The sequence below is a fragment of the Cannabis sativa genome, chromosome 4 (genome assembly GCF_029168945.1).
Source record: "Cannabis sativa cultivar Pink pepper isolate KNU-18-1 chromosome 4, ASM2916894v1, whole genome shotgun sequence".
NCBI classification, from domain to species: Eukaryota; Viridiplantae; Streptophyta; class Magnoliopsida; order Rosales; family Cannabaceae; genus Cannabis; species Cannabis sativa.
In genome coordinates this window covers 73,245,119-73,263,302 of record NC_083604.1, presented here as the reverse complement: position 1 = coordinate 73,263,302, position 18,184 = coordinate 73,245,119, and the positions used below count along the sequence as shown (strand labels likewise).

Genomic DNA, 18,184 nt, shown 5'->3' with positions numbered 1-18,184 from the left:
TTGTTATGTTTTTGTATATACAAAAGTAACATCAGGTGACCATCGGATCACTATCGCACTACCAATTTTTTTTTTATTTTTATTTTATGTTTTTGCACTAAAAAAAAGTATGGGAAATTTAAGAAGGGTAATTTTGGGTTTTAGATAAAATAGTCATATATTTTCAATGGTAATATGTATTAGTTTAAGGATAAAATATTAAGTAGTGTAAGTATAGAAAATCAAATTTCCCATTTATATTTTGTTTGATGGAATGCAATGGTAATGTAACAGAATGGTATCTTGATGTTAATGAATGCATGATGTAATGATCATTGCAATATAAAATCATTATAAAACTTTAAAAGTTAAACCAAAGTAATGGTAATAATAATTACAATTCCTATGTTCTTTTCATTTATATTTTTAGTAAAAGTATGTGGATATGTATACCAATAAGAACCCTATCAAAGTCAAGATTGAACCCAACAATAACATTAAAAGTAAGACTAAGATTTTGTAATACTTAGCATTATTTGTGTTCACTTTCTAATGCTAAAAAAATGTGTTACATAAGCAGTGCGAGACTAATGAAACAAATAACTGAGTTTCACAGGGAAAAAACTCAAAATAATGAATTTTTATTAACGAAGAAACAATTAAATATTCAACAACTACACTGGCGGAAATATATGTACTATGCCCTTATTATGCTTACTATCTAAAAGCCAACCCCATTTCCAATTTCCCCCTTTTTTATTTAACATTGCAATGCTGCAAATGTTACACTGTGTTAGCTTTCACGGCCCCCCTGTTTACAAGGCCACTCTTTCACTCTAACTCGCCAACTGGAGCCTCGTTCAGCCATAGGAAATGAATGAAGTCGTAGAGCTTAGCGCTCACACTCACCTTCACAGCATGGAGTTGAAAAACACGGTTACAGGAGCAATTGATGAAAAATAATAAAACCAAGATTGGGGAAATAAGAGGTGTCTTAGGTACCTTGTATGGTGTCGGGTTTAATCTCCTCATGTGGTCGGAACGCATTTGTTCAAGTTGATTGATGCACCGCTGCCTGATTTCCTTGAGAGGTGGCAGATCTCCTCGTTTGAGACCTTCAACAAACAACATAATTGATGAGTTTAGACACTGGTACGTACATGTACTTTCAAGAGTGTATTCATGGTTGGTGACATTTTCTCAGTTCTTCAGTAACAAATTTTTTGGTTATACAGATCAGAGTCTCTGAATTAGTGCTAATAAAGTTTTGGTTTAAAATAAAATAAAAATACACAACATAAATGCATACTCAAACCTGAATTCCCCGGCCAATAACATTTGAGAAGCTCTTCAACACGCTGTGGCACCACGTATGCTCTTTTCGATTCACTAAAAGGGTGACGGCACAAGATTCTTTCTCCCACCTGAACGTGATAACATCAAACGTCAAGTTGACAATTAAAAAAGAATGTCACAACTCCAAAAATTGTACCATCATAAATGTATACGTAAAGTACATATTACCACAAAGGCTGAGATTACTATACCTTTGGAGGTGGTTCATTTTCTCCAGTCATTATGTCTACCAAACCATAACCTTCTTTCCCGAATAATCTGAAGCACCGTTTTTTACAAGGAATAGAGACCTAGAAAGAAAAGTAGAAGATAATAGATAAGAACAAATGGTAGAAAGTCTTACAAAACTATAAGTCATACTGGAAATGCTTGTAACGTGTGTTCAAACCTTTGAAACATCTTCAGATAGCTTGATGCGGGGCTGATTATTGATTTCAACAAGCTTGAAGACACAACCTAGGGCAGCTTGAGAATAGCAAGTAACCACATTAGTTCCAATTCCGAATGCATCAACCTCATGACCCTGCAAAAAAAAAAGAACTTTTCAATTAAGAAATTTGGGCAATCCACCAAAAAGATGTTTATGCATATTCAACACATGGCACAGGTAATCATAGTGATCAGTAACCGGTTCAAGATTCTTGTACATTAGTTACAATCTAAAAGCATTACCTGTTTATTTAACGCATCCAAGGTTTCCTCATTGAGATCATTACTAGCCGTAATACTCATCTTTCCAAATCCAGACACTTCAAATTCTTTCTCAATGGCCAAAAAGAATTTCCGGCTCTCCAAAGAAAGATATGCTAGGTCACCAGAGTCCAATCTAATACCTCCTGCTTTGTAGCTGGACATAAAAGCCACCCAAAACAATATTGAGAAAACTTATAAATATATTAGAGTAAAAATGATCAATACTAGTTGAGCATATTTACAATGATAACATGAAAGAACAAATCAAAACTAATATGAGAACAGGAAACAATAAAGAATCTAAGAAAGTTGCAAAAAGAAAAGCCAACTGTATGTTCATGGAGCCAAACCAAATTTATATTTTGCAGAAGGTAAGCATGTTGTGCTTTGAATGAAATGTCTGTAATGCCCCCAAAAAACTGTATTTAATATTCACTAAAAAAGGATTTAGGTCATTTTTAAGAAATTTCGAAATTGACTAAATATTACCATGAAAACATTCAATATTGGTTAACCTTACTCATAATTCATAAAAGATAAACAGTATTCCACAGTGCAATTACTCGTCCTAATATATATGCACATCAGTTGTAGTTGTCAAAATCTATAGATAGCTCTTGTAATCTTCTAGATACTGTAGATATGGATTGATATATCTATCCCTCAAGTGGAACATCTTACATCATTGTCAGTCTCTCATCATCACTACTTTTGCACAAATTGTTTTCCTATTATGAATAGCAAGAGAAAACTATATTTTTGCAAATTTTCAATTTGTAAATTTCTAAGAACATCCAAAAATGATGGGACCGAACAGAGGGGGAAAAAACTAATGGCAATTGAAAAAGAGAGAACTATGGTATTATTTCATCATATACAAACAAGCCAATATACACGAGACATACCCCAGATCATTGAGTCCCAAGGCAACTGCACAAAAGTTTGGAATTCCACTCCTCATAACCTAGTACAACAAATGCAAGGCTATTGTTAAAAACACCGCAAAAACAAATACAAGCTGTGGATATAAAAGTATGATTACAAATAGCAATGGAATTATTTCTTGACCTGAAAAACTTAACCAATATATAAAATAATAATAAAAAAAATTAACATCCATTTAGTTGCTCAGATAGAGCTCACCAAGTCCTTAATGAAAGAGAATTAAATAGCGAATTAAGTTTGTAAGTCAAATATCCGGAATGAAAAATTACAAGATTTAAGAATAAATAATTTCAATTACTTGATATTGAAAACAAAAGAAGATTCAAAACAAATTTTAAGGAAGCAAAAAAACAAACATACAGAAAGCATGGCATGTAGACCTCAAAGTACCGTAAAAAATGATTAGATAAAATTCTATACATTTACTTACATCATATGTGTCTACAAGTGCTAGAAAGTTATTAGGAAATGCCAGTGCATAAGATATGAAAGCTGCCAGCTCACTTTGATTGGTTTCGCCAAAAAGACCATGTAATGATGTTGACCACTGCAAAAAAGTCATAGCTAGCATCAACAAAGTACATACAAATATATAATCTTATAACTAAGGAGCTTAGAATCCTGAAAAGGATTCTCTTCATTCACGTAAAAGGAAAATACTGATTTAAGATATGATCGTTGGAAATATTTGCAACAAAATTAATGATACAGTCAGAAGACGAAAAAGTAAGAAAAGGCATAAAAGGTTAATTGAATACATAAGAAATTGTAAATTGGATAATCTAAAGTCCATAATCGCAACACCTTAATTTTGTTTAACCAAGTCTGCGCCAAGTTAACAAAATCCTCACAAGTAGTAGAACCATCCTTGCTGCGAAGCGATTTATCAACAATCTCATCTGGACTCTGCAAAACATTAAATAGAAATAAGACAAGTAAGGATGCAGACAAGCCTATTAATTAGAAATGAATAAGAATGCAAAGAACCTAGTTACATGGTTTCATATTTGATAAATAAGTAGATCAATGCATAACAGTCAGCAAGTTCATTTTCTTGGCAAGTAATACATAATAAAAAAAACATATTTCTGTAGTGTGAAGGTTCTTTATAGTACAAGAAACTGTTTGCTAACTCATTCCATAAAAGACATATGAGACATCATATTTGTAATTATAAACTAAAGTTCCCTTAGCAATAGAGAAAACAAAATGACAATGAAGTCACAGAAAAATATATTACTTAGTTGAAAACATACTTCCATGAAAACCTTTGTAAATCTTTTGCAAAAATATTTTGGTTAATTAAAGTTAATTTGCAAAACATCTCTATAAACTTCACACAAAGATGTCATACAATTTCTTCCAAGAGCTACAAACCATGAATGAGCTAACAAAAGCATGAGAATGCGTTCCACGAAGTGGTATTCCGAATAACTTCCCAGCTGCAACATTGCTGTAAAAACACAGTATAAAGATTTAGACTGGTTGTAGCAGGCAAAAGCCAATGAGAGAATCAACAGATTAATTAAACTACTGCTCTCAAGATCAATACATATTTTATCTACTATGTTCTAAAGCAAGTTGGCAATAATTTACCACACTAATAATTGTAGACTAGTAATAAAAGGTAGGCATCTTAATGTAGCATGGAAAAACAATCCTAAATAGGTAATATATATAAAAGGACAGACAATTGAAGAAATGCAATGCTTAGAAAGTTCTAAAAGAATTCGAAGAGAGGAGAAACTAAAAAAAATCTAAAGCATGCCAAATGATAATACAAAACTACCTTGTTGCATCAAATCCTCCAAGATAGCAGTATTTTGACGCCCCTACTCCACCATCAGGCCCCTATAACATCACATTGATGAAGATAAACCCACTTCAACATTTCAAAACTTAGTAAAAATAGCGACCAGGTTGAAAACGATCAAACTCATGCAAAGTACCTGAGCTCTTCGAAGACCAAACTCAAGTAGAAGTTTTGATTTCCCAGCAACAAACCGATGCCTTGCAGCATTAGTAGCAACTAATGATGCATAATTAATAAGATTCAAAAATGGAGTTTCCAGCAATTGGACCACCTGAAATAGTAAGAGATAAAATATATTAGCCTTAAAATATGAATTAGGACCAGAAATGAAGCAATGCAAGATAGCATTGATACACTTAGAAGAAGAAGACAGCAATGAGTTTCATGGCACTCACAGCAACAGGCCCTTCAACTCTCATCAGTGGAACCTTCGGGAAAACAACTGATCCCTCTGAGGCAGCATACACTTCGACATCTGAGCAGTTGATACCCCTAAGATAATCGTAAAAGCCGTCCTACATCAATAATGCTTTGATTATATAACTGTAAACTATTCGGTAAATATAAATATTGGTGAGAAATAAGTTAAAAAAGGGAGATAATATGCTCAAATGTAGGAGCTACAAGGAAAATTAATCATCTCTACAGTTCCACATTTTTGTATAGTTCAATTTAGTCTAAAAATTCTATTGCTCCACATCTTTCAGGGGATGATATGTAGCTCAGAAAATATTTACAGTTTCAATCAGCTAAAGGTTCTGGTTCCCAATGGAAGAAAAAGAGAAAATTGTCGTAGATAATAAAAGCTATCCATAAATTTTGGATGCATCCAGACTTGCGAACAAAGGTCCAACAACACTAAAAGTTTTATGTTCATATAAAACATGAGAAAGTAACTCTATCATGATGTAATATTTGCTGATTTATAAAACAAATAATACAAAAATCTCATAGCCATATCATCTATAATTATTGAAAAAAGAAAAAATGCCCAAGTTCATGAGGCCTAAAAAGGGGATGCATCATTGCTGTCTCACAAACTAAAAAGAAATCTGTTAACAACCACGGACAAAAAAAATCGGTTACCTCACATGAAGAAGGTAAAGATTGGCGAACAAAGGCTATCTCATCTTCTGTAAATCTAAAATTGGCAATCAGCCTTATGCACTCTTCTAAACCAGCAAAGACCGTATATTCACCACCAAAAGGATTCTTCCGAAAATACAAATCAAATCTGTGACATATCATAAACAATTGAATAAATGAAGCAGCTTAGACAGACATTCAACACACTCCACAACCTCATTAACTGACATAAAAATGAATCATTTAAGCTACCATACTACAATCCCACATGAAAATATATAATTTCTTTTCATAAGTAAATAAATAGATAAATAATAAGCAATGCCGTCAATACTTCGAAACTAATCCATAAAACATTAAAAACAGTTGTAGTTTTGAATGTTTTACCCCTTTTTTTTTCCAATCAAAGTATATCAATACATTTTCTTCATATAAATTTAAATATATTCTGCCCTTTACCATATCTGTCGAAACTAATACATATAATTCTCAGTTTGGTATCGTACCTACAAAAAGTACTTTTTTTTTTCTTCCACTTTATATGTTTTCAATGACATAGTTAATTGCCAATCCATACATATTGCATGGCAAAGAAAGAACATAACAAAATAAAATCTAATGAATTCATTTCACAATTTCAAATTCCAAGAGATTTCTCAGGAACCAAACAGAAAACAGAAATTCAAATTCAAAAAAAAAAAAGACACTCACACGGCTTGCTCATTATGCTTGCCGGCTTTCCAGTAAGCGTAAGCCATAGTGAACTGATAAAGATCGGTAAGGAGAGGCGTAACCATTGGATTGGTCGGGCCATCCAGTACCTTACTCGCATTTGGACCGTTCGCCTCCATTGCTCACTCCCAATTCCTAGGGTTTTTCTTTCTTTCTTCAACTTGAATTTTTTTCCTCAAATCAAACTATAATCTTCCTCTATTCATACACACACATCTATTTCTACCTATACCTCCTCTCCTGGACTCTCTGCGAATGCTATCGTGCGCCTCACCAGAAATTTAAAATTATTTATTTAACAAAATTAAAATAAATAAAAATTAACGAAAGGGATTGTGAGAAAGAGACGAAGAAATTATCGAATAGAGAGTTTTCCACCGTTTTAACCGATGATGATGATGCTTTCTTTCTACGAACATTCCTTTCTATTCTCTGTTAATTAATTAATTAATTAATTAATTAATAATTTTTAATAAATGACTTCGAACAAATCTACCAATAATATTAGAATTAAAATTATGATAATCTTCAAAAAAATAAATATTTGATATTTTTAATTAGTAATGTTTTATTTCCACCATTAATTGTGTGTATGTATATATATATTTAATTTTGACCGCAGAAGAGACTCTGTGGTGCAGCTTTTTTATTTATTTGTTTTTGGTTTTTATATTTTTGAAAGAACAAAAAAGAATTTGTTAAATTTTGGTAGCATTTGATTTTTGAATCATCGATCGTGGCCCGTCCTTAACGCACTTTCAAGAGTCACTTCTCCATTCAACCATGCAAACTTCGACCCGACCCGACCCGACTTGAATTATACGCAAGTAATTATTTTATTAGAATAATTATATATGACACTATTTTTTATAAAATATTTATATTTTTACATTCACAAAATATTTTTTTACATTTTTATGGTTTTCTAAAAAATAATACGAAAACAACATAATATCAACAAAAAAACTACATAAAAGTAACATCAAAATAACATACAGATAACAAAAAATCAACAAAAAATTAACAAAATAATAAAAAAATTGTATTTCTGTAAATAAAAAAAAAAATCGTAAATATGTTTAAAATTACATGAAATCTGTATTTTTATAATTTTTTTTAATTATATTTATGTTTTTGTGAAATAATCCTTATTTTATTTACATTTACCATTACCCGTGTAATATAAGTAAGAATATATGCCAAATTTTCTTTCTAAAGAAAAGAACAAGAAGATTATATGGAAAACTAATGATAAACAAATGAATTTGGGTAGAAATATAGGAAAAGTTGAAAGTTGAAAATGTTCAAAGTCATATAAAATAATTATGAATGATTGCATTTGCATTCATGAATTCAATTTAAATTTAGATTTTGACAAAAAAAACATGATGCACATGGTATTCACTTTATTGCAGCACTAATAATACTAGTCTGAAATAGTATTATATAATTAAAGGGATTTTATCTAAATTATTAAATGGGCGTGATATATAGTGCCAGATTCAATACCAATAAATAATAAAATAAATTTTGAATGCATCGATAATTATAAAGAATAAAAATATATTAGACACCATACTTTAATGTAATTATATAATCCTTATTAATATACAGCTCAAATTACAATGCATTTGTTAAGGAAATACTCGGCCAAGGGTATAAAAATAAAAATAAATGAGATAGTTTAGCCTTAAATTACTAAAAAAAATATACATTCTTATTTTCTTGACAATTTATACATCTGATCTAAAATTTAAAGTGAAGGGCATAATATAATTTTTTTTTGTAAGACAGAATAGTGAGGTTTAAACTCTTGACATCTATTATAATATAAAATTTAGATTAAATATTACACCATTAATATTATTTTTTATTATAAATATATATCGTAACTAATTAAAATACATATATATTTTTTCTTAATTTTATGTGAATCCTTTTACTATGAACCTCTTCAACACAACATTAGGTTCTACTTTAATGAGAAATAAATCCAAAAGGAAACCAACCACAAAACAAATAACACAACAAAACTAACTAAAATAAAAGCAGCATAATAAGGTTGAAATTACATAAACAAAAAAATAAGTCAATATTAGTAGTGTAGTAAGGGTTGCATATGGGATGTGTTGTTAGATGTACATTGTCAGTTCAATTTTTTTTTTATTATTATGAATATATAGTAATGCTAGACATTTGTTTTTTTTTTTAATACAAAGTGTAGATATAATGTGATAGCTTTTTAAATCCTATTATATAATTTATTAGAAACGAGGGCTAAAACATTTTATAAAGAAAAATGATATCCCCAATGTGATAGCTTTCTTTAAATCATAATATATATTTAGAATGAGGCCAAAACATTTATAATAGAGATATAATAAGCCAATTGGAAATTTTTGCATGGGATCATGTGTTATTTTTCTAATAGCTGTATTATTGATGATTGAGTTTAATAGCACTCATAATAGAGCAGTTAATTTGCTAATTGGTTTAAAATTTAAATATATTTTATAATTTTTGAATACTGATCATATTATATATGGGTCCACTTAATTTGATTGGTTTATCATTCTCTAAAACAAATCCAAAATCAGATTTTGAAAATAAGTAAAGTTTTACACAGATTCGGAAGATGATAAAATATTATTTTTATGAAATTTAATACACCAAAACGTACGCTTTGCTTTTGTTTTGTTTTTGTTTTGTTTTTTTTTTTTTTTTTTGAAAGAACCTCAATTCGAAATAGATTAAGGGCATTTTACAATTTTTTTTTTTTGAAATTGGTATTTTACAATTTTGTATACATTATTTTAATTAATTACAAAATATGTACAAAAAAAAACTTATTATCATTTTCTCATACACTTTTATATATAATTAAAAAAAAAATTCAATTTTTTTTATAATATATATGGTAATAATTATTGATTAGTATATATATGGTAATATTGGTTATTTTTTTTTTATATTTAAAATTATAATAAATATACTAATAATATAAAACATTTTATATGTGTGTTTATTGGCTATGTTTATTTTTATGTTTACAATTATAATAAACATACTAATAATATAAAATATTTTATATATGTGTTTATTTTATTTTCTATTAATTAAATATACTAATTTAATAAACAAAATAATAATATTCACATAAGTTTATTATATCACTCTACGTGTGTTATGTTTATTTTTTAGTAATTTTTTAGAAAATAAATAATATATATAAAAAATTGTTTATCTTTATATTTTTCTTTGTTTATTAATTGTGTCGTGTTTATTTTTTTTAATTAAATAATTTTTGGAATTTATAAAGTTATGTTTGTTTATTTATTTTTTGATGTAAGAATTATACTTCAATAGAAAACTCGTTCACTAACTCATTAGAAAATAATCAATATAAAGAAACAATAAAAAAAAAATATACTTATTTTAGTAAAGTATAAATTGACTATGTCTATTTTTATGTTTACAATTATAATAAACATACTAATAATATAAAATACTTTGTACATATATGTTTATTTTATTTTCTATTTATTAAACATACTACTTTAATAAACAAAATAATAATATTCACGTATGTTTATTATATCACTCTACGTGTCATGTTTATTTTTAGTAATTTTAAGTATTGATTTATATTTATATACATTAATGTTTATAATTTTGATATTGTATTTTATTAAAAAAAATCTTATTAAATTATAATAATTCATACTAAAATAGATAATAAACATTTATCTTTTAATAAAAAAATATTTAACTTGTTTATTTTTATAAATTTGTTTAATTAATTTTACGAAATTGTTTATTTTGAGGTTTAATAAACATATTAAAAATGTATCGTTTCATGTAATAAGTTTTCAAAATGTATAAATTTTTAAAATAATTTTTTTTGCACATTTTTTGTAATTATTTTGTTTTTGTTGTACATTTATGAAAAAAGCCCATAGATTAAACCCAAAAGAAATCAAGATTCACAGTAGAAAATTCCTCCCTTTCGAAGTTCTGCCTGCCAACTTGACAAATTCAAGCGAACTTAGCTAAACCATCGACAAAAGTAAGACAATCTCTTTTAGCAAAAACAACACAACAACAAGTAAAAGTAGATAACAACTGTAAAATAAAAGAAAAAATTGCAGTCAACTTCCAATCCGGAGCTTTCTTCACACGAATAGCCTCCACCAGGGATTTAGAATCAAAAATGATCGACAAATTATCCCACTGATTCATAGACGCCCACTTTAGACCAAGCAAAACCGCCTGCATTTAAGCTTCCATAGCAGAACCACAAAAGCTAGAGGAAGAGCACCTCCACCAATCCAGAGAACCTTTGGACAGAGTAAGCAGAGCGCACCCATAACTCCTTTCCTGAAAAGAAGTTTCCACCAAAATACATCTGTCCGTAGAGAGACTAGGGGGAATGGTAGACAGGGCCTGGAAAGGACTCATCTGCAAAACACTATCAGCATCCGCACACACTTCATGGTATCTGCTAAAAATTTCCTTCCTAACAGAATCCACACAAGGCCTTGTACTAGTGGAATGAATAATCCTATTTCTGGTTTTCCATATACAATCAAAGATCACACCGGCACAACAAAGCATATTGACTCTCAAGATAGAATCTAGAGAAGAATAAAGAGTACATAAGAGCTTACCTATGTTATCGCCAAGAATCGACTCGACCCTAACTGGCAATGGACCGGTAAACCAGACCGCAGAGGCAAAACTACACCTTGCAAACAGATGGATGGGAGTTTCTGAGGCAGCATGACACACAGGGCAAACGTTCTCCCACGAAGAAAAGAACTTGTCACCCGTGGGAAGAGTCTTGGTGCAATCTCTCCAAATCATGCTCAACCACAGATGAACTTTTGAATCCCAAATCCATCTCCAAAGCAGATTATTGTCTCCAAATCTTGATTTCTGATCAACCCAATATGCACCTTTTGTTGGAAATTATTTTACCAGGATCTAGATTTACTAACAATTATGTTGGATTAACAACCTAATATGAATTCTAAAACAATGAAAATAAACACATATAAAGTTAGAAAACCTTACAGTGAGTGCAGCGGAATAATATGACTCCTTCCGTTCAGATCTCTAGCCCTTGATTCTTTTCTGTAGCAGAGCATCACCAAGATCTGAACCTGGATCTTTTTTTCTCCTTCTTTGATGCAGAATTTCCATAGTCTTACATACTATGATTAAGATACCACTTGATGTGTGTGGGCACTACTCATCTCACAAGGATTTCGAATTTTTTTTCTCTTTTTCTCTCTTAATTTCGTGGCTTATGATCCATACAAGAGAAGAGAAGAAGGTTGCTTTATATAGGGAAAAGGGAGAGCACAACTTTCTAAATAAACAGTTTTCTCTTTTACTGTGTAATTGATTAACTGCCTTATTTAGTGTGATCCACCACTTTCCTATTATTGCTAGGCTTTGATTAGCAATTACATGGCAATTAAAATTGAAAATAATAATTGGGAAACAAGCAAAGGGAGTGGCCGGCCATAGAGGGAAATGGGCCTCACTTGGATTTTGCAGTTACCTCAATTTTATTTCTATTTCTCCAAAAATGCCACTTTTCCAATTCTAATCATTTAAATGCCAAAACTAATTATTTAATAACTAAAATAGATTATTAAATAATATTGTCATTTAAAATAATTATTAATTAGACATACAAAGTCTCTTAATTAATAATTAAACCTAGAAACCCTTTTCTTTACGATTTCATCCTTAAACTATGAGAATTCATAAAGTAGACATAGTCTAACTTTTAGAATTATAATTGATTAATTAAAATTAATTAACTGAGTCTTACAAGCAGTATGGTCTCAACTAGTATGGGGATCATGGGTCTATATAACCGAGCTTCCAATAAGTCGAACCGAATTTACCAAGTAAATTCCCTAACTTATTAATTCCTCATTGAATCCACACTTAGAACTTGGAATTGCACTCTCAGTCATATAGAACGCTCTATATGTTCCACGATATAGACACGTCATTAGTTATCCATTGTTATAACCCTAATGTGATCAATGATCCTTTATATAGATGATCTACATTGAAAAGGCACTACTGTTACCGCTACACCTTCAATGTATTTTATCCTTAAAACACTTAACCCTGTATAAATGATATTTCACCTAAGTGAAATGAGATCTCCACCATTTATCTTCGTTTGGTTAAGTTCGAAGGAAATCATCCTTTACTTTCTATTTGCCAAATAGAAGCTATAGATTCCATATTTATGTTAGCGCTCCCACTCAATTGCACTACTGTAACACCCTAACTATCTTAGGCGTATTACGTGATTTTTAAACGTACTGTGCAGCTCGTTGCTAATCAACGAGGTTTATGGAAAAACGTGATTAATTAAAATTTTGCTTTTTAGTTAAACTTATAAACCATATTATAAAAGTCTCGGGATCCCGATTTATAAAATCATTTACAAAGTTTTAACTGTTTAACTTTTACATCAAAATAAAGTCGTCTAACGACAGTTACAAAAATCCCAGCCTTGCTGTCCCGAGGATCGTACGCTCCAGGCCTAACCGCCCCGACATGTACAATCTCATAAGCTCGCTCACGGTCCATCAGCTACAGCCTTGCCTTTACCTACACATGAACGTAAACTGTGAGTCGACAGACTCAGTAAGAAAAGCATAATGATATCATACATAACTAACTGCCGTGTCCAACACGATACTGAGTCCCGCTACTGCCATGTCCAACATGGTACTGAGCCACTACTGCCATGTCCAACATGGTACTGAGTTTTGAACGTTCATAGGGACGGTACTATTGACACGTAACAACCTGATCGGTCGAACCGGTCATACTCCGCCGCCGGTCATACTCCACTGTACCGACGTGTTACTATATCCTCCTGATCGGTCGAACCGGTCATACTCCGCCGCGGTCATACTCCACTCGTACCGACGGGATACGTCAATAGCACGGAACCACCAACCAAGTGTCACTGATCGGTCAAACCGGTCATACTCCGCCGTCGGTCATACTCCAGCCTGTACCGACGTGACAGGGTTGGATGGTTCGAAGCCAACATACAACTAATGTAATCTAATAGGCTTCCTACATGCTCGCTAAACATGTAATCTACATATGCATACTGTTATACTAATCTTACCTGGATTCCGATTTCAAAGTGTGTGCTTGGCCAACCCGACCGGAACCGAAGCCGAGCTACGGACATCGGCTCCTAAACCATAAAAATCACAACGCTATAAGTGACACGCTAAATCACTTCCCGGGGACTAAAACTTGAAACTAAAAGTTTCCCTATCGATAAAAAGCATGGCAATACCCCTAAAAACCTAAAAACGAGGAAAACTAGGGTTCGGAAAAATTCCCCAACCGCGGCAGGTTGCCCAACCGAATTCCAGTGCAGGAATTTACGAACCCTCATCCGGAATTCCGGATGCACAACCGGAATTCCGGTTCCTCGCAGGCAGCCAACTAAAATTCCCATAACTCGACCAATTCAACCCCAATTGGTACCAAACTTTCCAGACCTGTTCTAAACTATCCCTAGAACAAATCCAAAGCCTCAAAACCACCCAGAAAGCACATACACAAAAGTCACCATTGGAGCTCAAGCTTTAAGTTCCAAACTCAAGCTTGAGCAAATCCACCTAACATGCAACCTAACCTAGTTAATTCTACTTAACTAAGCATAATAACACCTCTGAAAACATACAAGAACATCCAGCGATTCACAGAAACAAAATATAACATTTTCTCTCAAAAATCACATATTTTACATAGAAAAACCAAAGCTTGAACAACCTAACTAATCATGCCTCAAACAACTCAATTAACATCAATTACTCATGCTTTGAACCTCAGAAAATAACAACTAAACACAGCCAAATTAACAGCCACAAAAACATGCATGCATCATCACTTTTACACATTTTTTTCCAAGAAAGTAAAGAGGGAAAGACAAGAACCAACCTAGTTTGCAATGGACTTAAGAGATGATGAATAACCAGCCAAAATCAAAGGAGAAACACCCCCTCCTTGCTGCTCAAAGCTTGGCCGAAAAAGAGAGAGAGTTGGTGTGTGTGAATTTTTAAATTTCTTTCTAATTTTGACTAAGTGTAGAAAATGAAGGAATTAAAAGGATAAAGCCATGTAACTCATTTATTTCAGCCACTAACACACATAAAATAACTATTTAAAAATAAACATTTAATCCATTTAATTCACATAAGACAAAATACTAATGGGGCAAAAAGACCATTTTGCCCCTCCACCATAAAATCACATAAATCATACTAAAGGGGTATTTTTGGGAAACTCTAAATTCCCGGCCATTCCCGACATTCCCAATGTCTAAAACCCGTCCCCAAACTACTAACATACTAAGTTGTGATTTCTACTGAGCCAAACGCCGAGTTCCAAAATACCGGACACCGGAAATGCGAAATATAAAAAACTACTGATGACATAATCATGCATTTCTGAATTCCATGAATAACAGTAATAAATTATTTAAATAGCTATAAATAATTTCATAATTAATCATAAACAACTGCTAATTTCCAAATTAACTAGCGGGCTTTACAACTACCGTGTTCTTAAAATGTTAGTATCACCCTGACCCAAAAGTAGGCTTAACTTAACAAATCAAAGAACACGAATAACACTCTTGAGATTGAGCCTAGCCATATCAGGATTGAGATCATTTGATCTAGGATCAACAGGTGATATTGAATTGAATAGATATTACGGTAAGTTTTAATATATCTAATCAAAGTTCAATATCGGTCCATTCCGATGTATACTCCATACATCCGATACTAGTAAACTTTGCCAATGTCCTGGAAAAGACATAACACTTTTCCAAGGTGTAAGAATACCTATCGCTGATTATACCATGTCAGTCTAAATCCAGTGTTGTAACAAATCAGGGAATAAACTTTTGAACATATAATTAAGATTATATTCCACTGTGCTGACAACACTATAATCTTTAACAAACTTATATGTTCTGGACTTAAAAAAGAATTCATACATTATATACATATAATCATGAAATAAATCATGTGAACCATGCAACATAAAATGTTATTTCTGATCTTTATTAATAAGTAGGGCATAAAACCCAACACCTTTAACACTGAATTTTCCAACTAAGGACTCTTTCCAGATGAGAGTATCACAATCAACATTCTTAACGATCTGAATCTCATCAATTTGTTTGCCCATTTCAGCACCAAAAAGGAAACATAGATAACCCAAGTTTCAGCATCTTGTTCTCCGAAACATCAGGTCAGACACACATCTTAAACTGGGGGCTTTGGGTCTAATGCTTTCCATCAGTTCGTGAAATTGCTCATAATCCAGTTAGGGTATCCAAGGCTGCCACCAAACATCCACATCTTCCCCAAATGCAATAATAGTACAAGCCCTAACAGTAATAGTGTTTCTGGCACTCAAAATGCCTCTCCAAATGAAACTCTCAGTGTTCTTCTCTTGAATACTCCAGAAAGAATCTCTAGGAAAATACTTTCCTTTGAAGACATTACACCAAGGCCTATCCACCTTACTCGCAAGCTGCCAAGCAAGTTTAGATAAGAGGGCATGATTTATATCTTCGAAATGTCGATAACCCAGGCCACCCATCTGCTTTGGTTGACACAAGGCATTCCACGGTATGGCAGCCCAAAACTTCTTAGGCTCGGTTGATCCATTCCACCAAAACCTCCTAACCACCACATCAAGTTCTCTACAAGACAAGAGGGGGAGTTTGAAAGTAGACATAGAGTAAGTCGGCATAACAAGGGCCACCGAGTTAATATAAACCATTCTTCCGACCTTAGAAAGGGATTTGAGTCTCCAACCCTCCAATCTTACGCAGAGCTTTATTTTGAGGAAATTAAAGTCATTCCTCTTGCTACGCCCAAATAAAAACGGATTACCCAAATGTTTCTCCGCATCACAAATACTCCCAATCCTCAAATTGCTTTCAATGGACTCCCTCAGATTAGTAGAACAGTTACTAGAGAAGAAAATTCATGATTTTTGCTTACTACAAACTTGGCAGACCAATCTTCAAACCTTTTGATACACCTATTCAGAGTTTCCACATCCTTGAGATTCGCTCTAGAAAATATGATGGTGTCATCCGTGAACATGAGATGGGAAATTTCAGGCACATTCCGAGCCACTCGAATACCATGAAACAGGCCCCTTCTTTGTTCATGGAATAATAAACGAGAAAACACTTCATTGCACAGAATAAATAGTTATGGAGACATAGGATCGCCTTGACGAATACCTCTACTAGGCTGAAATTTCTTCACAGGTCTTCCATTAAGTAGGATAGAGTAGGAGACAGTAAAAACACAATTCATTATCATCTTGACAAAATGTGGGCAGAACCCGAATTGCTCCATCACAACCTTGAGGAACCCCCATTCTAAACGGTCATACGCCTTATTCATGTCCATTTTAATTGCCAATAAGCCACATTTCCCTTTCTTCTTCTTCTTAATAACATTCACAATCTCTTAAATGAGAATGGATGACTCTAAAATCCATCTTCCAGGAAGGAACACCGATTATATGGGGGCAATGATATGATCAAGAACCAATCTCAATCTTTAGGCAATAATTCTGGCAATAACTTTATACACAAAATTGCACAAAGCAATAGGCCGGAATCGATCAACACTGTCTAGATTAACACCCTTGGGAGTGAGGCAGATGAACGAATGATTAAGCCCATGCTCCAAAACTCCCGTTGTAAAAAACTGTTGAATGCATCGAACCACATCGTCACCAACCAAACTCCAGCACTTTTGGTAAAAACACCCCAAAAAGCCATCTAGACCCGGCGCTTTAAGAGGATGCATTTGAAAGACATGAGATTGAATCTCTTCCATGTCACGCACGACCGTGAGCAACAGATTCTCAGTGGAGGAAATAGAAGTATTAATCAAAGAATCCAAACCCTTAAAAGAGACATTACCGTTGGAGGAGAACAAATTTTTGAAATAGTCATTTAGGATGGCTCTGATTTCTCTCTCATTCGAGCAAAGAGTGCCATTAGAACTCTTAAGATTCCAAATATGATTCCTCTCCCTTCGCACCATAGTAAAGGCGTCAAATAAGGAAGAATTCCTGTCACCATGTGAGAGCCACAACTCCCTCGAACGTTGTTTCCACATAGATTCCTTTCGGTTCCAAATTTCACCCAACTTTAGTAAAACAGTGGCCTCAGCCAACAAGTCAACCTCATGAGCTTCTTTTGATCGAAGAGTTTGGAGCTCAAGTTCTAACTCCTTTATCCGATTATCACACTCCCCATAGACATTTTTGCTCCACCAACGAAGAGCATGTTGAGTTCTGTTAATTTTTTCCCCAAACTTCTTGGTTCCTCAGTCAAGATACAACTAGTCCAAGCCTCTTTGATGATATCCCAGCTAGATGGGTCATTGAACCAGGCCTCAAAAAATCTAAAAGGACGAAAACCTTTTGGCTTGATCACAGAAGAATCAAATAACATAGGACCGTGGTCAGAGCAAG

The 18,184-nt window shown here is 32.7% G+C and overlaps 1 protein-coding gene across 1 annotated transcript; it reads right to left on the bottom strand.

Annotated features, from left to right (window-relative positions):
- Positions 1-508: 508 nt before the first annotated feature.
- LOC115714176 (nicotinate phosphoribosyltransferase 1) lies at positions 509-7,219 on the bottom strand. The gene is made up of 15 exons (XM_030642749.2): positions 6,584-7,219; positions 5,873-6,020; positions 5,182-5,301; positions 4,923-5,057; positions 4,763-4,824; positions 4,351-4,426; positions 3,778-3,879; positions 3,404-3,520; positions 2,934-2,992; positions 2,008-2,182; positions 1,724-1,858; positions 1,527-1,625; positions 1,295-1,403; positions 982-1,094; positions 509-888 (listed from the first exon to the last, which is right to left on the bottom strand). Exons 1-15 carry the CDS (start codon positions 6,721-6,723, stop codon positions 811-813), a joined length of 1,668 nt encoding a protein of 555 aa, XP_030498609.1. The 5' UTR covers positions 6,724-7,219; the 3' UTR covers positions 509-810.
- Between the last annotated feature and the right edge of the window lie 10,965 nt (positions 7,220-18,184).